Source organism: Daucus carota, chromosome 3, assembly GCF_001625215.2.
Source record: "Daucus carota subsp. sativus chromosome 3, DH1 v3.0, whole genome shotgun sequence".
Taxonomy (NCBI): domain Eukaryota; kingdom Viridiplantae; phylum Streptophyta; class Magnoliopsida; order Apiales; family Apiaceae; genus Daucus; species Daucus carota.
This window is the reverse complement of record NC_030383.2, coordinates 18,221,645-18,244,745: the sequence shown is the minus strand read 5'-3', so window position 1 is coordinate 18,244,745 and position 23,101 is coordinate 18,221,645. Positions and strand designations below refer to the sequence as shown.

Genomic DNA, 23,101 nt, shown 5'->3' with positions numbered 1-23,101 from the left:
GTGGTTATTTATTTGGTTTGGAGGGAACGTAACAGCCGAGTGCATGATAATGGGAGTATGACGTGGGCAATCTTCATAGGCTCATTAAACAAATGTATAGAGAAAAATTATTCTCTTGTCCCTTATTTCGAAGGAAATTAAGTGATTCACCCCATCTTAGCCATATTCTGTATTAGTTGTGATTCTCTAGTGATGACTGGCTGTTAAGCTTTTAATGTTTTTTCCTATCTTTTTGTGGAAAAGTTCCTTTCTGTTATTGGGACTTTTTCCACATTAGCTTCCTTATCGCGGGGAATGCCCCTAGATCTTGTATCTTTTCTTTCTTTTTAATATAATTTTCATTTAGCAAAAAAAAAAAAAAAAAAACTTCAAACGAGTCCAGAATGAAGCTACAAGTTGTTTCCAACTTATTTAGCAAAAAAAAAAATTGTTTCCAACTTCAATCTAGTCAATAATGAAGCTACAAGTTGTTCCGGGCTCAAACGAGTCAAGAATGAAACTACAAGTTGATTCCAATTTCAAACAACCGAAAATGAAGCTACGAGTTGTTTCCAACTTCAATCTAGTCAACAATGAATCTACAAGTTTGTTTCCGGGCTCAAACGAGTCAAGATTGAAACTACAAGTTGATTCTAATTTCAAACAACCGAAAATGAAGCTACAAGTTGGTGTCAACTTCAAACAAGTCCGGATGAAGTTACAAGTTGTTTCCAACTCATTTAGCGAAAAAAAAAGTTGTTTCCAACTTCCATCTAGTCAATAATGAAGCTACAAGTTGTTTCCGGGCTCAAACGAGTCAAGAATGAAACTACAAGTTTATTACAATTTCAAACAACCGAAAATGAAGCTACAAATTGTTTTCAACTTCAAACGACTCCGGAATGAAGCTAAAAATTATTTCCAACTTCAATCTAGTCAATAATGAAGCTACAAGTTGTTTCCAGGCTTAAACGAGTCAAGAATGAAACTACAAGTTGATTCCAATTTCAAACAACCGAAAATGAAGCTACAAATTGTTTTCAATTTCAAACGAGTCCGGAATGAAGCTAATAATTATTTCCAACTTCAATCTAGTCAATAATGAAGCTACAAGTTTTTTTCGGGCTCGAACGAGCCAAGAATGAAACTACAAGTTGATTCCAATTTCAAACAACTGAAAATGAACCTACAAGTTGTTTTCAACTTCAAACGAGTCCGGAATGAAGCTAAAAATTGTTTCCAACTTCAATCTAGTCAATAGTAAAGCTACAAGTTGTTTCCAGGCTCAAACGAGTCAAGAATGAAACTACAAGTTGATTCCAATTTCAAACAACCGAAAATGAAGCTACAGTTGTTTTCAACTTCATCTGAGTCCAGAATGAAGCTACATGTTGTTTTCAACTTCAAATGAGTCCGGAATGAAGCTAAAAATTGTTTCCAACTTCAATCTAGTCAATAGTGAAGCTCCAAGTTGTCTTCCAGGCTCAAACGAGTCAAGAATGAAACTATAAGTTGATTCCAATTTCAAACAACCGTAAATGAAGCTACAACTTGTTTTCAACTTCATCTGAGTCCAGAATGAAGCTACAAGTTGTTTTCAACTTCAAACGAGTCCGGAATGAAGCTAAAATTATTTCCAACTTCAATCTAGTCAATAATGAAGCTACAAGTTGTTTCCGGGCTCAACGAGTCAAGAATGAACTACAAGTTGATTCCAATTTCAAACAACCGAATATGAACCTACAAGTTGTTTGCAACTTCAAACGAGTCCGGAATGAAGCTAAAAATTGTTTCCAACTTCAATCTAGTCAATAATGCAGCTACAAGTTGTTTCCAGGCTCAAACGAGTCAAGAATGAAACTACAAGTTCATTCCAATTTTAGACAACCGAAAATGAAGCTACAAGTTGGTTTCAACTTCAACGAGTCCAGAATGAAGCTACAAGTTGTTTCCGACTCATTTAGCAAAAAAAAAAGTTGTTTCCAACTTCAATCTAGTCAATAATGAAGCTACAAGTTGTTTCCGTGCTCAAACGAGTCAAGAATGAAACTACAAGTTGATTCCAATTTCAAACAACCGAAAATGAAGCTACGAGTTGTTTCCAACTTCAAGCTAGTCAACAATGAATCTACAAGTTGTTTCCGGGCTCAAACGAGTCAAGATTGAAACTACAAGTTGATTCTAATTTCATACAACCGAAAATGAAGCTACAGTTGGTGTCAACTTCAAACAAGTCCGGAATGAAGTTACAAGTTGTTTCCAACTCATTTAGCAAAAAAAAAAAGTTGTTCCAACTTCCATCTAGTCAATAATGAAGCTACAAGTTGTTTCCGGGCTCAAACGAGTCAAGAATGAAACTACAAGTTTATTACAATTTCAAACAACCGAAAATGAAGCTACAAATTGTTTTCAACTTTAAACGACTCCGGAATGAAGTTAAAAATTATTCCAACTTCAATCTAGTCAATAATGAAGCTACAAGTTGTTTCCAGGCTCAAACGAGTTAAGAATGAAACTACAAGTTGATTCCAATTTCAAACAACCGAAAATGAAGCTACAAATTGTTTTCAATTTCAAACGAGTCCGGAATGAAGCTAAAAATTATTTCCAACTTCAATCTAGTCAATAATGAAGCTACAAGTTTTTTCCGGGCTCCAACGAGCCAAGAATGAAACTACAAGTTGATTCCAATTTCAAACAACTGAAAATGAGCCTACAAGTTGTTTTCAACTTCAAACGAGTCCGGAATGAAGCTAAAATTGTTTCCAACTTAAATCTAGTCAATAGTGAAGCTACAAGTTGTTTCCAGGCTCAAACGAGTCAAGAATGAAACTACAAGTTGATTCCAATTTCAAACAACCGAAAATGAAGCTACAAGTTGTTTTCAACTTCATCTAAGTCCAGAATGAAGCTACAAGTTGTTTTCAACTTCAAACGAGTCCGGAATGAAGCTAAAAATTATTTCCAACTTCAATCTAGTCAATAATGAAGCTACAAGTTGTTTCCGGGCTCAAACGAGCCAAGAATGAAACTACAAGTTGATTCCAATTTCAAACAACCGAAAATGAAGCTACAAGTTGTTTTCAACTTCAAAACGAGTATGGAATGAAGCTACAAGTTGTTTCCAACTTCAATCTAGTCAATAATGAAGCTACAAGTTGTTTCCGGGCTCAAACGAGTCAAGAATGAAACTACAAGTTGATTCTAATTTCAAACAACCGAATATGAACCTACAAGTTGTTTTCAACTTCAAACGAGTCCAGAATGAAGCTAAAAATTGTTTCCAACTTCAATCTAGTCAATAATGAAGCTACAAGTTGTTTCCGGGCTGAAACGAGTCAAGAATGAAACTACAAGTTGATTCCAATTTCAAACAACCGAAAATGAAGCTACGAGTTGGTGTCAACTTCAAACAAGTCCGGAATGAAGTTACAAGTTGTTTCCAACTCATTTAGCGAAAAAAAAGTTGTTTCCAACTTCCATCTAGTCAATAATGAAGCTACAAGTTGTTTCCGGGCTCAAACAAGTCAAGAATGAAACTACAAGTTTATTACAATTTCAAACAACCGAAAATGAAGCTACAAATTGTTTTCAACTTCAAACGACTCCGGAATGAAGCTAAAAATTATTTCCAACTTCAATCTAGTCAATAATGAAGCTACAAGTTGTTTCCAGGCTTAAACGAGTCAAGAATGAAACTACAAGTTGATTCCAATTTCAAACAACTGAAAATGAAGCTACAAATTGTTTTCAATTTCAAACGAGTCCGGAATGAAGCTAATAATTATTTCCAACTTCAATCTAGTCAATAATGAAGCTACAAGTTTTTTCCGGGCTCGAACGAGCCAAGAATGAAACTACAAGTTGATTCCAATTTCAAACAACTGAAAATGAACCTACAAGTTGTTTTCAACTTCAAACGAGTCCGGAATGAAGCTAAAAATTGTTTCCAACTTCAATCTAGTCAATAGTAAAGCTACAAGTTGTTTCCAAGCTCAAACGAGTCAAGAATGAAGCTACAAGCTGTTTCCAGGCTCAAACGAGTCAAGAATGAAACTACAAGTAGATTACAGCTTATCAAATCTGTGCTTCAAAGCGTTCAAGGGTATTGGTCAATGTATCTTTTTCTCCCTAAAGGTGTCCTCAAACGCATTCAAGCCCTCCTTGCTAAGTTCTTATGGGGGGGGGAATTTACAATCGAGCTGCCATTATAAAGTTGCATGGGTGGATTGTTGTTTCAAAAAAGAAGAAGGGGGGTTAGGACTCCGTGATATGTTTGAATGGATTAGAGCTGCAGTTTTGCACCAAATCTGGCGTCTCTCCAAACCTGACCGTTCTTCCTTGTGGCTGTTATGGGTCCACTCTGGTCTCCTAAAACACAAGCACTTCTGGACTGCTAAGATCCCATATAAGTGCCCCTAGAACCTCCGGAAAATTCTTAATCGGCGTAGCGAAGCTCTTGAGTACATCACTTGTATTGTAAAAGAAGATTCTAGGTTCAGCTTATGGTATGATCCTTGGCTCACCTCTAAGCCTCTGGTTGAAATTTATGGTGAAGGTATTATTTCTACAATGGATTCCTCCTATAACGCCACTGTTGGATCTGTAATTCGAAATGGTCAGTGGGTGGTTTCTAGTTCCAATGATTATAGAGCTGTCCAAATTCGTTCTTTGTTGGATTCGGTTAATATTGGTGGCAGAGATGCTGTTCTCTGGAGCAATGACTTAGTGGTTAATCTTCGTACTATATGGGAATCCATTCGTAGAAGGGGTACATCACAGCCTTGGATTCCATTGGTTTGGAACAAATTTCATATTCCTTCTTGCTCCTTTATTTCCTGGCTTGCCTGCCGTAATAGACTTTCCACTAAGGACAGGATGATTGATATTGCTCTTGCTGTTGATCCGGTTTGTTGCTTGTGTCGTAGTTCTGCTGAGAGTGTGGAGCATCTTTTCTCCTCCTGCCCTTACACTTACTTATTACTACGTGCTTGTCCATTTGCTATTACTCTCTACTGGAATGATTGGCTTTCGGGAAATTTCTTTATTGATAACCTCACTGTTTTTGAAAAGCAGCTGGCCTACCTTTACATTACAGTGGTTATTTATTTGGTTTGGAGGGAACGTAACAGCCGAGTGCATGATAATGGGAGTATGACGGTGGGCAATCTTCATAGGCTCATTAAACAAATGTATAGAGAAAAATTATTCTCTTGTCCCTTATTTCGAAGGAAATTAAGTGATTCACCCCATCTTAGCCATATTCTGTATTAGTTGTGATTCTCTAGTGATGACTGGCTGTTAAGCTTTTAATGTTTTTTCCTATCTTTTTGTGGAAAAGTTCCTTTCTGTTATTGGGACTTTTTCCACATTAGCTTCCTTATCGCGGGGAATGCCCCTAGATCTTGTATCTTTTCTTTCTTTTTAATATAATTTTCATTTAGCAAAAAAAAAAAAAAAAAAAACTTCAAACGAGTCCAGAATGAAGCTACAAGTTGTTTCCAACTTATTTAGCAAAAAAAAAAATTGTTTCCAACTTCAATCTAGTCAATAAAGAAGCTACAAGTTGTTTCCGGGCTCAAACGAGTCAAGAATGAAACTACAAGTTGATTCCAATTTCAAACAACCGAAAATGAAGCTACGAGTTGTTTCCAACTTCAATCTAGTCAACAATGAATCTACAAGTTGTTTCCGGGCTCAAACGAGTCAAGATTGAAACTACAAGTTGATTCTAATTTCAAACAACCGAAAATGAAGCTACAAGTTGGTGTCAACTTCAAACAAGTCCGGAATGAAGTTACAAGTTGTTTCCAACTCATTTAGCGAAAAAAAAAGTTGTTTCCAACTTCCATCTAGTCAATAATGAAGCTACAAGTTGTTTCCGGGCTCAAACGAGTCAAGAATGAAACTACAAGTTTATTACAATTTCAAACAACCGAAAATGAAGCTACAAATTGTTTTCAACTTCAAACGACTCCGGAATGAAGCTAAAAATTATTTCCAACTTCAATCTAGTCAATAATGAAGCTACAAGTTGTTTCCAGGCTTAAACGAGTCAAGAATGAAACTACAAGTTGATTCCAATTTCAAACAACCGAAAATGAAGCTACAAATTGTTTTCAATTTCAAACGAGTCCGGAATGAAGCTAATAATTATTTCCAACTTCAATCTAGTCAATAATGAAGCTACAAGTTTTTTTCGGGCTCGAACGAGCCAAGAATGAAACTACAAGTTGATTCCAATTTCAAACAACTGAAAATGAACCTACAAGTTGTTTTCAACTTCAAACGAGTCCGGAATGAAGCTAAAAATTGTTTCCAACTTCAATCTAGTCAATAGTAAAGCTACAAGTTGTTTCCAGGCTCAAACGAGTCAAGAATGAAACTACAAGTTGATTCCAATTTCAAACAACCGAAAATGAAGCTACAAGTTGTTTTCAACTTCATCTGAGTCCAGAATGAAGCTACATGTTGTTTTCAACTTCAAATGAGTCCGGAATGAAGCTAAAAATTGTTTCCAACTTCAATCTAGTCAATAGTGAAGCTCCAAGTTGTTTCCAGGCTCAAACGAGTCAAGAATGAAACTATAAGTTGATTCCAATTTCAAACAACCGTAAATGAAGCTACAACTTGTTTTCAACTTCATCTGAGTCCAGAATGAAGCTACAAGTTGTTTTCAACTTCAAACGAGTCCGGAATGAAGCTAAAAATTATTTCCAACTTCAATCTAGTCAATAATGAAGCTACAAGTTGTTTCCGGGCTCAAACGAGTCAAGAATGAAACTACAAGTTGATTCCAATTTCAAACAACCGAATATGAACCTACAAGTTGTTTGCAACTTCAAACGAGTCCGGAATGAAGCTAAAAATTGTTTCCAACTTCAATCTAGTCAATAATGAAGCTACAAGTTGTTTCCAGGCTCAAACGAGTCAAGAATGAAACTACAAGTTCATTCCAATTTTAGACAACCGAAAATGAAGCTACAAGTTGGTTTCAACTTCAAACGAGTCCAGAATGAAGCTACAAGTTGTTTCCGACTCATTTAGCAAAAAAAAAAGTTGTTTCCAACTTCAATCTAGTCAATAATGAAGCTACAAGTTGTTTCCGTGCTCAAACGAGTCAAGAATGAAACTACAAGTTGATTCCAATTTCAAACAACCGAAAATGAAGCTACGAGTTGTTTCCAACTTCAAGCTAGTCAACAATGAATCTACAAGTTGTTTCCGGGCTCAAACGAGTCAAGATTGAAACTACAAGTTGATTCTAATTTCATACAACCGAAAATGAAGCTACAAGTTGGTGTCAACTTCAAACAAGTCCGGAATGAAGTTACAAGTTGTTTCCAACTCATTTAGCAAAAAAAAAAAGTTGTTTCCAACTTCCATCTAGTCAATAATGAAGCTACAAGTTGTTTCCGGGCTCAAACGAGTCAAGAATGAAACTACAAGTTTATTACAATTTCAAACAACCGAAAATGAAGCTACAAATTGTTTTCAACTTGAAACGACTCCGGAATGAAGTTAAAAATTATTTCCAACTTCAATCTAGTCAATAATGAAGCTACAAGTTGTTTCCAGGCTCAAACGAGTTAAGAATGAAACTACAAGTTGATTCCAATTTCAAACAACCGAAAATGAAGCTACAAATTGTTTTCAATTTCAAACGAGTCCGGAATGAAGCTAAAAATTATTTCCAACTTCAATCTAGTCAATAATGAAGCTACAAGTTTTTTCCGGGCTCCAACGAGCCAAGAATGAAACTACAAGTTGATTCCAATTTCAAACAACTGAAAATGAGCCTACAAGTTGTTTTCAACTTCAAACGAGTCCGGAATGAAGCTAAAAATTGTTTCCAACTTCAATCTAGTCAATAGTGAAGCTACAAGTTGTTTCCAGGCTCAAACGAGTCAAGAATGAAACTACAAGTTGATTCCAATTTCAAACAACCGAAAATGAAGCTACAAGTTGTTTTCAACTTCATCTAAGTCCAGAATTAAGCTACAAGTTGTTTTCAACTTCAAACGAGTCCGGAATGAAGCTAAAAATTATTTCCAACTTCAATCTAGTCAATAATGAAGCTACAAGTTGTTTCCGGGCTCAAACGAGCCAAGAATGAAACTACAAGTTGATTCCAATTTCAAACAACCGAAAATGAAGCTACAAGTTGTTTTCAACTTCAAACGAGTATGGAATGAAGCTACAAGTTGTTTCCAACTTCAATCTAGTCAATAATGAAGCTACAAGTTGTTTCCGGGCTCAAACGAGTCAAGAATGAAACTACAAGTTGATTCTAATTTCAAACAACCGAATATGAACCTACAAGTTGTTTTCAACTTCAAACGAGTCCGGAATGAAGCTAAAAATTGTTTCCAACTTCAATCTAGTCAATAATGAAGCTACAAGTTGTTTCCGAGCTGAAACGAGTCAAGAATGAAACTACAAGTTGATTCCAATTTCAAACAACCGAAAATGAAGCTACGAGTTGTTTCCAACTTCAATCTAGTCAACAATGAATCTACAAGTTGTTTCCGGGCTCAAACGAGTCAAGATTGAAACTACAAGTTGATTCTAATTTCAAACAACCGAAAATGAAGCTACAAGTTGGTGTCAACTTCAAACAAGTCCGGAATGAAGTTACAAGTTGTTTCCAACTCATTTAGCGAAAAAAAAAGTTGTTTCCAACTTCCATCTAGTCAATAATGAAGCTACAAGTTGTTTCCGGGCTCAAACGAGTCAAGAATGAAACTACAAGTTTATTACAATTTCAAACAACCGAAAATGAAGCTACAAATTGTTTTCAACTTCAAACAACTCCGGAATGAAGCTAAAAATTATTTCCAACTTCAATCTAGTCAATAATGAAGCTACAAGTTGTTTCCAGGCTTAAACGAGTCAAGAATGAAACTACAAGTTGATTCCAATTTCAAACAACTGAAAATGAAGCTACAAATTGTTTTCAATTTCAAACGAGTCCGGAATGAAGCTAATAATTATTTCCAACTTCAATCTAGTCAATAATGAAGCTACAAGTTTTTTCCGGGCTCGAACGAGCCAAGAATGAAACTACAAGTTGATTCCAATTTCAAACAACTGAAAATGAACCTACAGGTTGTTTTCAACTTCAAACGAGTCCGGAATGAAGCTAAAAATTGTTTCCAACTTCAATCTAGTCAATAGTAAAGCTACAAGTTGTTTCCAAGCTCAAACGAGTCAAGAATGAAACTACAAGTTGATTCCAATTTCAAACAACCGAAAATGAAGCTACAAGTTGTTTTCAACTTCATCTGAGTCCAGAATGAAGCTACATGTTGTTTTCAACTTCAAATGAGTCCGGAATGAAGCTAAAAATTGTTTCCATCTTCAATCTAGTCAATAGTGAAGCTCCAAGTTGTTTCCAGGCTCAAACGAGTCAAGAATGAAACTATAAGTTGATTCCAATTTCAAACAACCGTAAATGAAGCTACAACTTGTTTTCAACTTCATCTGAGTCCAGAATGAAGCTACAAGTTGTTTTCAACTTCAAACGAGTCCGGAATGAAGCTAAAAATTATTTCCAACTTCAATCTAGTCAATAATGAAGCTACAAGTTGTTTCCGGGCTCAAACGAGTCAAGAATGAAACTACAAGTTGATTCCAATTTCAAACAACCGAATATGAACCTACAAGTTGTTTTCAACTTCAAACGAGTCCGGAATGAAGCTAAAAATTGTTTCCAACTTCAATCTAGTCAATAATGAAGCTACAAGTTGTTTCCAGGCTCAAACGAGTCAAGAATGAAACTACAAGTTCATTCCAATTTTAGACAACCGAAAATGAAGCTACAAGTTGGTTTCAACTTCAAACGAGTCCAGAATGAAGCTACAAGTTGTTTCCGACTCATTTAGCAAAAAAAAAGTTGTTTCCAACTTCAATCTAGTCAATAATGAAGCTACAAGTTGTTTCCGTGCTCAAACGAGTCAAGAATGAAACTACAAGTTGATTCCAATTTCAAACAACCGAAAATGAAGCTACGAGTTGTTTCCAACTTCAAGCTAGTCAACAATGAATCTACAAGTTGTTTCCGGGCTCAAACGAGTCAAGATTGAAACTACAAGTTGATTCTAATTTCATACAACCGAAAATGAAGCTACAAGTTGGTGTCAACTTCAAACAAGTCCGGAATGAAGTTACAAGTTGTTTCCAACTCATTTAGCAAAAAAAAAAAAGTTGTTTCCAACTTCCATCTAGTCAATAATGAAGCTACAAGTTGTTTCCGGGCTCAAACGAGTCAAGAATGAAACTACAAGTTTATTACAATTTCAAACAACCGAAAATGAAGCTACAAATTGTTTTCAACTTTAAACGACTCCGGAATGAAGTTAAAAATTATTTCCAACTTCAATCTAGTCAATAATGAAGCTACAAGTTGTTTCCAGGCTCAAACGAGTTAAGAATGAAACTACAAGTTGATTCCAATTTCAAACAACCGAAAATGAAGCTACAAATTGTTTTCAATTTCAAACGAGTCCGGAATGAAGCTAAAAATTATTTCCAACTTCAATCTAGTCAATAATGAAGCTACAAGTTTTTTCCGGGCTCAAACCAGCCAAGAATGAAACTACAAGTTGATTCCAATTTCAAACAACTGAAAATGAACCTACAAGTTGTTTTCAACTTCAAACGAGTCCGGAATGAAGCTAAAAATTGTTTCCAACTTCAATCTAGTCAATAGTGAAGCTACAAGTTGTTTCCAGGCTCAAACGAGTCAAGAATGAAACTACAAGTTGATTCCAATTTCAAACAACCGAAAATGAAGCTACAAGTTGTTTTCAACTTCATCTAAGTCCAGAATGAAGCTACAAGTTGTTTTCAACTTCAAACGAGTCCGGAATGAAGCTAAAAATTATTTCCAACTTCAATCTAGTCAATAATGAAGCTACAAGTTGTTTCCGGGCTCAAACGAGCCAAGAATGAAACTACAAGTTGATTCCAATTTCAAACAACCGAAAATGAAGCTACAAGTTGTTTTCAACTTCAAACGAGTATGGAATGAAGCTACAAGTTGTTTCCAACTTCAATCTAGTCAATAATGAAGCTACAAGTTGTTTCCGGGCTCAAACGAGTCAAGAATGAAACTACAAGTTGATTCTAATTTCAAACAACCGAATATGAACCTACAAGTTGTTTTCAACTTCAAACGAGTCCGGAATGAAGCTAAAAATTGTTTCCAACTTCAATCTAGTCAATAATGAAGCTACAAGTTGTTTCCGGGCTGAAACGAGTCAAGAATGAAACTACAAGTTGATTCCAATTTCAAACAACCGAAAATGAAGCTACGAGTTGTTTCCAACTTCAATCTAGTCAACAATGAATCTACAAGTTGTTTCCGGGCTCAAACGAGTCAAGATTGAAACTACAAGTTGATTCTAATTTCAAACAACCGAAAATGAAGCTACAAGTTGGTGTCAACTTCAAACAAGTCCGGAATGAAGTTACAAGTTGTTTCCAACTCATTTAGCGAAAAAAAAAGTTGTTTCCAACTTCCATCTAGTCAATAATGAAGCTACAAGTTGTTTCCGGGCTCAAACGAGTCAAGAATGAAACTACAAGTTGATTCCAATTTCAAACAACCGAATATGAACCTACAAGTTGTTTTCAACTTCAAACGAGTCCGGAATGAAGCTAAAAATTGTTTCCAACTTAAATCTAGTCAATAATGAAGCTACAAGTTGTTTCCAGGCTCAAACGAGTCAAGAATGAAACTACAAGTTGATTCCAATTTCAGACAACCGAAAATGAAGCTACAAGTTGGTTTCAACTTCAAACGAGTCCAGAATGAAGCTATAAGTTGTTTCCAACTCATTTAGCAAAAAACAAAGTTGTTTCCAACTTCAATCTAGTCAATAATGAAGCTACAAGTTTTTTCCGGGCTCAAACGAGCCAAGAATGAAACTACAAGTTGATTCCAATTTCAAACAACCGAAAATGAACCTACAAGTTGTTTTCAACTTCAAACGAGTCCGGAATGAAGCTAAAAATTGTTTCCAACTTAAATCTAGTCAATAATGAAGCTACAAGTTGTTTCCAGGCTCAAACGAGTCAAGAATGAAACTACAAGTTGATTTCAATTTCAGACAACCGAAAATGAAGCTACAAGTTGGTTTCAATTTCAAACGAGTCCGGAATGAAGCTAAAAATTATTTCCAACTTCAATCTAGTCAATAATGAAGCTACAAGTTTTTTCCGGGCTCAAACGAGTCAAGAATGAAACTACAAGTTGATTCCAATTTCAAACAACTGAAAATGAACCTACAAGTTGTTTTCAACTTCAAACGAGTCAACAATGAATCTACAAGTTGTTTCCGGGCTCAAACGAGTCAAGATTGAAACTACAAGTTGATTCTAATTTCAAACAACCGAAAGTGAAGCTACAAGTTGGTGTCAACTTCAAACAAGTCCGGAATGAAGTTACAAGTTGTTTCCAACTCATTTAGCGAAGAAAAAAAGTTGTTTCCAACTTCCATCTAGTCAATAATGAAGCTACAAGTTGTTTCCGGGCTCAAACGAGTCAAGAATGAAACTACAAGTTTATTACAATTTCAAACAACCGAAAATGAAGCTACAAATTGTTTTCAACTTCAAACGAGTATGGAATGAAGCTACAAGTTGTTTACAACTTCAATCTAGTCAATAATGAAGCTACAAGTTGTTTCCGGGCTCAAACGAGTCAAGAATGAAACTACAAGTTGATTCCAATTTCAAACAACCGAATATGAACCTACAAGTTGTTTTCAACTTCAAACGAGTCCGGAATGAAGCTAAAAATTGTTTCCAACTTCAATCTAGTCAATAATGAAGCTACAAGCTGTTTCCAGGCTCAAACGAGTCAAGAATGAAACTACAAGTAGATTACAGCTTATCAAATCTGTGCTTCAAAGCGTTCAAGGGTATTGGTCAATGTATCTTTTTCTCCCTAAAGGTGTCCTCAAACGCATTCAAGCCATCCTTGCTAAGTTCTTATGGGGGGGGGGAATTTACAATCGAGCTGCCATTATAAAGTTGCATGGGTGGATTGTTGTTTCAAAAAAGAAGAAGGGGGGTTAGGACTCCGTGATATGTTTGAATGGAATAGAGCTGCAGTTTTGCACCAAATCTGGCGTCTCTCCAAACCTGACCGTTCTTCCTTGTGGCTGTTATGGGTCCACTCTGGTCTCCTAAAACACAAGCACTTCTGGACTGCTAAGATCCCATATAAGTGCCCCTAGAACCTCCGGAAAATTCTTAATCAGCGTAGCGAAGCTCTTGAGTACATCACTTGTATTGTAAAAGAAGATTCTAGGTTCAGCTTATGGTATGATCCTTGGCTCACCTCTAAGCCTCTGGTTGAAATTTATGGTGAAGGTATTATTTCTACAATGGATTCCTCCTATAACGCCACTGTTGGATCTGTAATTCGAAATGGTCAGTGGGTGGTTTCTAGTTCCAATGATTATAGAGCTGTCCAAATTCGTTCTTTGTTGGATTCGGTTAATATTGGTGGCAGAGATGCTGTTCTCTGGAGCAATGACTTAGTGGTTAATCTTCGTACTATATGGGAATCCATTCGTAGAAGGGGTACATCACAGCCTTGGATTCCATTGGTTTGGAACAAATTTCATATTCCTTCTTGCTCCTTTATTTCCTGGCTTGCCTGCCGTAATAGACTTTCCACTAAGGACAGGATGATTGATATTGCTCTTGCTGTTGATCCGGTTTGTTGCTTGTGTCGTAGTTCTGCTGAGAGTGTGGAGCATCTTTTCTCCTCCTGCCCTTACACTTACTTATTACTACGTGCTTGTCCATTTGCTATTACTCTCTACTGGAATGATTGGCTTTCGGGAAATTTCTTTATTGATAACCTCACTGTTTTTGAGAAGCAGCTGGCCTACCTTTACATTACAGTGGTTATTTATTTGGTTTGGAGGGAACGTAACAGCCGAGTGCATGATAATGGGAGTATGACGGTGGGCAATCTTCATAGGCTCATTAAACAAATGTATAGAGAAAAATTATTCTCTTGTCCCTTATTTCGAAGGAAATTAAGTGATTCACCCCATCTTAGCCATATTCTGTATTAGTTGTGATTCTCTAGTGATGACTGGCTGTTAAGCTTTTAATGTTTTTTCCTATCTTTTTGTGGAAAAGTTCCTTTCTGTTATTGGGACTTTTTCCACATTAGCTTCCTTATCGCGGGGAATGCCCCTAGATCTTGTATCTTTTCTTTCTTTTTAATATAATTTTCATTTAGCAAAAAAAAAAAAAAAAAAACTTCAAACGAGTCCAGAATGAAGCTACAAGTTGTTTCCAACTTATTTAGCAAAAAAAAAGTTGTTTCCAACTTCAATCTAGTCAATAATGAAGCTACAAGTTGTTTCCGGGCTCAAACGAGTCAAGAATGAAACTACAAGTTGATTCCAATTTCAAACAACCGAAAATGAAGCTACGAGTTGTTTCCAACTTCAATCTAGTCAACAATGAATCTACAAGTTGTTTCCGGGCTCAAACGAGTCAAGATTGAAACTACAAGTTGATTCTAATTTCAAACAACCGAAAATGAAGCTACAAGTTGGTGTCAACTTCAAACAAGTCCGGAATGAAGTTACAAGTTGTTTCCAACTCATTTAGCGAAAAAAAAAGTTGTTTCCAACTTCCATCTAGTCAATAATGAAGCTACAAGTTGTTTCCGGGCTCAAACGAGTCAAGAATGAAACTACAAGTTTATTACAATTTCAAACAACCGAAAATGAAGCTACAAATTGTTTTCAACTTCAAACGAGTATGGAATGAAGCTACAAGTTGTTTACAACTTCAATCTAGTCAATAATGAAGCTACAAGTTGTTTCCGGGCTCAAACGAGTCAAGAATGAAACTACAAGTTGATTCCAATTTCAAACAACCGAATATGAACCTACAAGTTGTTTTCAACTTCAAACGAGTCCGGAATGAAGCTAAAAATTGTTTCCAACTTAAATCTAGTCAATAATGAAGCTACAAGTTGTTTCCAGGCTCAAACGAGTCAAGAATGAAACTACAAGTTGATTCCAATTTCAGACAACCGAAAATGAAGCTACAAGTTGGTTTCAACTTCAAACGAGTCCAGAATGAAGCTACAAGTTGTTTCCAACTCATTTAGCAAAAAACAAAGTTGTTTCCAACTTCAATCTAGTCAATAATGAAGCTACAAGTTTTTTCCGGGCTCAAACGAGCCAAGAATGAAACTACAAGTAGATTACAGCTTATCAAATCTGTGCTTCAAAGCGTTCAAGGGTATTGGTCAATGTATCTTTTTCTCCCTAAAGGTGTCCTCAAACGCATTCAAGCCATCCTTGCTAAGTTCTTATGGGGGGGGAATTTACAATCGAGCTGCCATTATAAAGTTGCATGGGTGGATTGTTGTTTCAAAAAAGAAGAAGGGGGGTTAGGACTCCGTGATATGTTTGAATGGAATAGAGCTGCAGTTTTGCACCAAATCTGGCGTCTCTCCAAACCTGACCGTTCTTCCTTGTGGCTGTTATGGGTCCACTCTGGTCTCCTAAAACACAAGCACTTCTGGACTGCTAAGATCCCATATAAGTGCCCCTAGAACCTCCGGAAAATTCTTAATCAGCGTAGCGAAGCTCTTGAGTACATCACTTGTATTGTAAAAGAAGATTCTAGGTTCAGCTTATGGTATGATCCTTGGCTCACCTCTAAGCCTCTGGTTGAAATTTATGGTGAAGGTATTATTTCTACAATGGATTCCTCCTATAACGCCACTGTTGGATCTGTAATTCGAAATGGTCAGTGGGTGGTTTCTAGTTCCAATGATTATAGAGCTGTCCAAATTCGTTCTTTGTTGGATTCGGTTAATATTGGTGGCAGAGATGCTGTTCTCTGGAGCAATGACTTAGTGGTTAATCTTCGTACTATATGGGAATCCATTCGTAGAAGGGGTACATCACAGCCTTGGATTCCATTGGTTTGGAACAAATTTCATATTCCTTCTTGCTCCTTTATTTCCTGGCTTGCCTGCCGTAATAGACTTTCCACTAAGGACAGGATGATTGATATTGCTCTTGCTGTTGATCCGGTTTGTTGCTTGTGTCGTAGTTCTGCTGAGAGTGTGGAGCATCTTTTCTCCTCCTGCCCTTACACTTACTTATTACTACGTGCTTGTCCATTTGCTATTACTCTCTACTGGAATGATTGGCTTTCGGGAAATTTCTTTATTGATAACCTCACTGTTTTTGAGAAGCAGCTGGCCTACCTTTACATTACAGTGGTTATTTATTTGGTTTGGAGGGAACGTAACAGCCGAGTGCATGATAATGGGAGTATGACGGTGGGCAATCTTCATAGGCTCATTAAACAAATGTATAGAGAAAAATTATTCTCTTGTCCCTTATTTCGAAGGAAATTAAGTGATTCACCCCATCTTAGCCATATTCTGTATTAGTTGTGATTCTCTAGTGATGACTGGCTGTTAAGCTTTTAATGTTTTTTCCTATCTTTTTGTGGAAAAGTTCCTTTCTGTTATTGGGACTTTTTCCACATTAGCTTCCTTATCGCGGGGAATGCCCCTAGATCTTGTATCTTTTCTTTCTTTTTAATATAATTTTCATTTAGCAAAAAAAAAAAAAAAAAACTTCAAACGAGTCCAGAATGAAGCTACAAGTTGTTTCCAACTTATTTAGCAAAAAAAAAAGTTGTTTCCAACTTCAATCTAGTCAATAATGAAGCTACAAGTTGTTTCCGGGCTCAAACGAGTCAAGAATGAAACTACAAGTTGATTCCAATTTCAAACAACCGAAAATGAAGCTACGAGTTGTTTCCAACTTCAATCTAGTCAACAATGAATCTACAAGTTGTTTCCGGGCTCAAACGAGTCAAGATTGAAACTACAAGTTGATTCTAATTTCAAACAACCGAAAATGAAGCTACAAGTTGGTGTCAACTTCAAACAAGTCCGGAATGAAGTTACAAGTTGTTTCCAACTCATTTAGCGAAAAAAAAAGTTGTTTCCAACTTCCATCTAGTCAATAATGAAGCTACAAGTTGTTTCCGGGCTCAAACGAGTCAAGAATGAAACTACAAGTTTATTACAATTTCAAACAACCGAAAATGAAGCTACAAATTGTTTTCAACTTCAAACGAGTATGGAATGAAGCTACAAGTTGTTTACAACTTCAATCTAGTCAATAATGAAGCTACAAGTTGTTTCCGGGCTCAAACGAGTCAAGAATGAAACTACAAGTTGATTCCAATTTCAAACAACCGAATATGAACCTACAAGTTGTTTTCAACTTCAAACGAGTCCGGAATGAAGCTAAAAATTGTTTCCAACTTAAATCTAGTCAATAATGAAGCTACAAGTTGTTTCCAGGCTCAAACGAGTCAAGAATGAAACTACAAGTTGATTCCAATTTCAGACAACCGAAAATGAAGCTACAAGTTGGTTTCAACTTCAAACGAGTCCAGAATGAAGCTACAAGTTGTTTCCAACTCATTTAGCAAAAAACAAAGTTGTTTCCAACTTCAATCTAGTCAATAATGAAGCTACAAGTTTTTTCCGGGCTCAAACGAGCCAAGAATGAAACTACAAGTTGATTCCAATTTCAAACAACCGAAAATGAACCTACAAGTTGTTTTCAACTTCAAACGAGTCCGGAATGAAGCTAAAAATTGTTTCCAACTTAAATCTAGTCAATAATGAAGCTACAAGTTGTTTCCAGGCTCAAACGAGTCAAGAATGAAACTACAAGTTGATTTCAATTTCAGACAACCGAAAATGAAGCTACAAGTTGGTTTCAATTTCAAACGAGTCCGGAATGAAGCTAAAAATTATTTCCAACTTCAATCTAGTCAATAATGAAGCTACAAGTTTTTTCCGGGCTCAAACGAGTCAAGAATGAAACTACAAGTTGATTCCAATTTCAAACAACTGAAAATGAACCTACAAGTTGTTTTCAACTTCAAACGAGTCAACAATGAATCTACAAGTTGTTTCCGGGCTCAAACGAGTCAAGATTGAAACTACAAGTTGATTCTAATTTCAAACAACCGAAAGTGAAGCTACAAGTTGGTGTCAACTTCAAACAAGTCCGGAATGAAGTTACAAGTTGTTTCCAACTCATTTAGCGAAGAAAAAAAGTTGTTTCCAACTTCCATCTAGTCAATAATGAAGCTACAAGTTGTTTCCGGGCTCAAACGAGTCAAGAATGAAACTACAAGTTTATTACAATTTCAAACAACCGAAAATGAAGCTACAAATTGTTTTCAACTTCAAACGAGTATGGAATGAAGCTACAAGTTGTTTACAACTTCAATCTAGTCAATAATGAAGCTACAAGTTGTTTCCGGGCTCAAACGAGTCAAGAATGAAACTACAAGTTGATTCCAATTTCAAACAACCGAATATGAACCTACAAGTTGTTTTCAACTTCAAACGAGTCCGGAATGAAGCTAAAAATTGTTTCCAACTTCAATCTAGTCAATAATGAAGCTACAAGCTGTTTCCAGGCTCAAACGAGTCAAGAATGAAACTACAAGTAGATTACAGCTTATCAAATCTGTGCTTCAAAGCGTTCAAGGGTATTGGTCAATGTATCTTTTTCTCCCTAAAGGTGTCCTCAAACGCATTCAAGCCATCCTTGCTAAGTTCTTATGGGGGGGGAATTTACAATCGAGCTGCCATTATAAAGTTGCATGGGTGGATTGTTGTTTCAAAAAAGAAGAAGGGGGGTTAGGACTCCGTGATATGTTTGAATGGAATAGAGCTGCAGTTTTGCACCAAATCTGGCGTCTCTCCAAACCTGACCGTTCTTCCTTGTGGCTGTTATGGGTCCACTCTGGTCTCCTAAAACACAAGCACTTCTGGACTGCTAAGATCCCATATAAGTGCCCCTAGAACCTCCGGAAAATTCTTAATCAGCGTAGCGAAGCTCTTGAGTACATCACTTGTATTGTAAAAGAAGATTCTAGGTTCAGCTTATGGTATGATCCTTGGCTCACCTCTAAGCCTCTGGTTGAAATTTATGGTGAAGGTATTATTTCTACAATGGATTCCTCCTATAACGCCACTGTTGGATCTGTAATTCGAAATGGTCAGTGGGTGGTTTCTAGTTCCAATGATTATAGAGCTGTCCAAATTCGTTCTTTGTTGGATTCGGTTAATATTGGTGGCAGAGATGCTGTTCTCTGGAGCAATGACTTAGTGGTTAATCTTCGTACTATATGGGAATCCATTCGTAGAAGGGGTACATCACAGCCTTGGATTCCATTGGTTTGGAACAAATTTCATATTCCTTCTTGCTCCTTTATTTCCTGGCTTGCCTGCCGTAATAGACTTTCCACTAAGGACAGGATGATTGATATTGCTCTTGCTGTTGATCCGGTTTGTTGCTTGTGTCGTAGTTCTGCTGAGAGTGTGGAGCATCTTTTCTCCTCCTGCCCTTACACTTACTTATTACTACGTGCTTGTCCATTTGCTATTACTCTCTACTGGAATGATTGGCTTTCGGGAAATTTCTTTATTGATAACCTCACTGTTTTTGAGAAGCAGCTGGCCTACCTTTACATTACAGTGGTTATTTATTTGGTTTGGAGGGAACGTAACAGCCGAGTGCATGATAATGGGAGTATGACGGTGGGCAATCTTCATAGGCTCATTAAACAAATGTATAGAGAAAAATTATTCTCTTGTCCCTTATTTCGAAGGAAATTAAGTGATTCACCCCATCTTAGCCATATTCTGTATTAGTTGTGATTCTCTAGTGATGACTGGCTGTTAAGCTTTTAATGTTTTTTCCTATCTTTTTGTGGAAAAGTTCCTTTCTGTTATTGGGACTTTTTCCACATTAGCTTCCTTATCGCGGGGAATGCCCCTAGATCTTGTATCTTTTCTTTCTTTTTAATATAATTTTCATTTAGCAAAAAAAAAAAAAAAAACTTCAAACGAGTCCAGAATGAAGCTACAAGTTGTTTCCAACTTATTTAGCAAAAAAAAAGTTGTTTCCAACTTCAATCTAGTCAATAATGAAGCTACAAGTTGTTTCCGGGCTCAAACGAGTCAAGAATGAAACTACAAGTTGATTCCAATTTCAAACAACCGAAAATGAAGCTACGAGTTGTTTCCAACTTCAATCTAGTCGACAATGAATCTACAAGTTGTTTCCGGGCTCAAACGAGTCAAGATTGAAACTACAAGTTGATTCTAATTTCAAACAACCGAAAATGAAGCTACAAGTTGGTGTCAACTTCAAACAAGTCCGGAATGAAGTTACAAGTTGTTTCCAACTCATTTAGCGAAAAAAAAAGTTGTTTCCAACTTCCATCTAGTCAATAATGAAGCTACAAGTTGTTTCCGGGCTCAAACGAGTCAAGAATGAAACTACAAGTTTATTACAATTTCAAACAACCGAAAATGAAGCTACAAATTGTTTTCAACTTCAAACGAGTATGGAATGAAGCTACAAGTTGTTTACAACTTCAATCTAGTCAATAATGAAGCTACAAGTTGTTTCCGGGCTCAAACGAGTCAAGAATGAAACTACAAGTTGATTCCAATTTCAAACAACCGAATATGAACCTACAAGTTGTTTTCAACTTCAAACGAGTCCGGAATGAAGCTAAAAATTGTTTCCAACTTAAATCTAGTCAATAATGAAGCTACAAGTTGTTTCCAGGCTCAAACGAGTCAAGAATGAAACTACAAGTTGATTCCAATTTCAGACAACCGAAAATGAAGCTACAAGTTGGTTTCAACTTCAAACGAGTCCAGAATGAAGCTACAAGTTGTTTCCAACTCATTTAGCAAAAAACAAAGTTGTTTCCAACTTCAATCTAGTCAATAATGAAGCTACAAGTTTTTTCCGGGCTCAAACGAGCCAAGAATGAAACTACAAGTTGATTCCAATTTCAAACAACCGAAAATGAACCTACAAGTTGTTTTCAACTTCAAACGAGTCCGGAATGAAGCTAAAAATTGTTTCCAACTTAAATCTAGTCAATAATGAAGCTACAAGTTGTTTCCAGGCTCAAACGAGTCAAGAATGAAACTACAAGTTGATTTCAATTTCAGACAACCGAAAATGAAGCTACAAGTTGGTTTCAATTTCAAACGAGTCCGGAATGAAGCTAAAAATTATTTCCAACTTCAATCTAGTCAATAATGAAGCTACAAGTTTTTTCCGGGCTCAAACGAGTCAAGAATGAAACTACAAGTTGATTCCAATTTCAAACAACTGAAAATGAACCTACAAGTTGTTTTCAACTTCAAACGAGTCAACAATGAATCTACAAGTTGTTTCCGGGCTCAAACGAGTCAAGATTGAAACTACAAGTTGATTCTAATTTCAAACAACCGAAAGTGAAGCTACAAGTTGGTGTCAACTTCAAACAAGTCCGGAATGAAGTTACAAGTTGTTTCCAACTCATTTAGCGAAGAAAAAAAGTTGTTTCCAACTTCCATCTAGTCAATAATGAAGCTACAAGTTGTTTCCGGGCTCAAACGAGTCAAGAATGAAACTACAAGTTTATTACAATTTCAAACAACCGAAAATGAAGCTACAAATTGTTTTCAACTTCAAACGAGTATGGAATGAAGCTACAAGTTGTTTACAACTTCAATCTAGTCAATAATGAAGCTACAAGTTGTTTCCGGGCTCAAACGAGTCAAGAATGAAACTACAAGTTGATTCCAATTTCAAACAACCGAATATGAACCTACAAGTTGTTTTCAACTTCAAACGAGTCCGGAATGAAGCTAAAAATTGTTTCCAACTTCAATCTAGTCAATAATGAAGCTACAAGCTGTTTCCAGGCTCAAACGAGTCAAGAATGAAACTACAAGTAGATTACAGCTTATCAAATCTGTGCTTCAAAGCGTTCAAGGGTATTGGTCAATGTATCTTTTTCTCCCTAAAGGTGTCCTCAAACGCATTCAAGCCATCCTTGCTAAGTTCTTATGGGGGGGGAATTTACAATCGAGCTGCCATTATAAAGTTGCATGGGTGGATTGTTGTTTCAAAAAAGAAGAAGGGGGGTTAGGACTCCGTGATATGTTTGAATGGAATAGAGCTGCAGTTTTGCACCAAATCTGGCGTCTCTCCAAACCTGACCGTTCTTCCTTGTGGCTGTTATGGGTCCACTCTGGTCTCCTAAAACACAAGCACTTCTGGACTGCTAAGATCCCATATAAGTGCCCCTAGAACCTCCGGAAAATTCTTAATCAGCGTAGCGAAGCTCTTGAGTACATCACTTGTATTGTAAAAGAAGATTCTAGGTTCAGCTTATGGTATGATCCTTGGCTCACCTCTAAGCCTCTGGTTGAAATTTATGGTGAAGGTATTATTTCTCCAATGGATTCCTCCTATAACGCCACTGTTGGATCTGTAATTCGAAATGGTCAGTGGGTGGTTTCTAGTTCCAATGATTATAGAGCTGTCCAAATTCGTTCTTTGTTGGATTCGGTTAATATTGGTGGCAGAGATGCTGTTCTCTGGAGCAATGACTTAGTGGTTAATCTTCGTACTATATGGGAATCCATTCGTAGAAGGGGTACATCACAGCCTTGGATTCCATTGGTTTGGAACAAATTTCATATTCCTTCTTGCTCCTTTATTTCCTGGCTTGCCTGCCGTAATAGACTTTCCACTAAGGACAGGATGATTGATATTGCTCTTGCTGTTGATCCGGTTTGTTGCTTGTGTCGTAGTTCTGCTGAGAGTGTGGAGCATCTTTTCTCCTCCTGCCCTTACACTTACTTATTACTACGTGCTTGTCCATTTGCTATTACTCTCTACTGGAATGATTGGCTTTCGGGAAATTTCTTTATTGATAACCTCACTGTTTTTGAGAAGCAGCTGGCCTACCTTTACATTACAGTGGTTATTTATTTGGTTTGGAGGGAACGTAACAGCCGAGTGCATGATAATGGGAGTATGACGGTGGGCAATCTTCATAGGCTCATTAAACAAATGTATAGAGAAAAATTATTCTCTTGTCCCTTATTTCGAAGGAAATTAAGTGATTCACCCCATCTTAGCCATATTCTGTATTAGTTGTGATTCTCTAGTGATGACTGGCTGTTAAGCTTTTAATGTTTTTTCCTATCTTTTTGTGGAAA

At 36.6% G+C, this 23,101-nt stretch overlaps 1 protein-coding gene across 1 annotated transcript; it reads left to right on the top strand.

The window, feature by feature from the left end:
• Window positions 1-4,551: 4,551 nt before the first annotated feature.
• On the top strand, window positions 4,552-5,253 carry LOC135151406 (uncharacterized). Its single transcript, XM_064089848.1, has one exon. The coding sequence runs from the start codon at window positions 4,552-4,554 to the stop codon at window positions 5,251-5,253; it is 702 nt and encodes a 233-aa protein (XP_063945918.1).
• Window positions 5,254-23,101: the final 17,848 nt, after the last annotated feature.

Excerpts from the sequence above, each read along its gene's own strand:
- LOC135151406 (XM_064089848.1), top strand. The coding sequence starts at position 4,552 with ATGGATTCCTCCTATAACGCCACTGTTGGATCTGTAATTCGAAATGGT.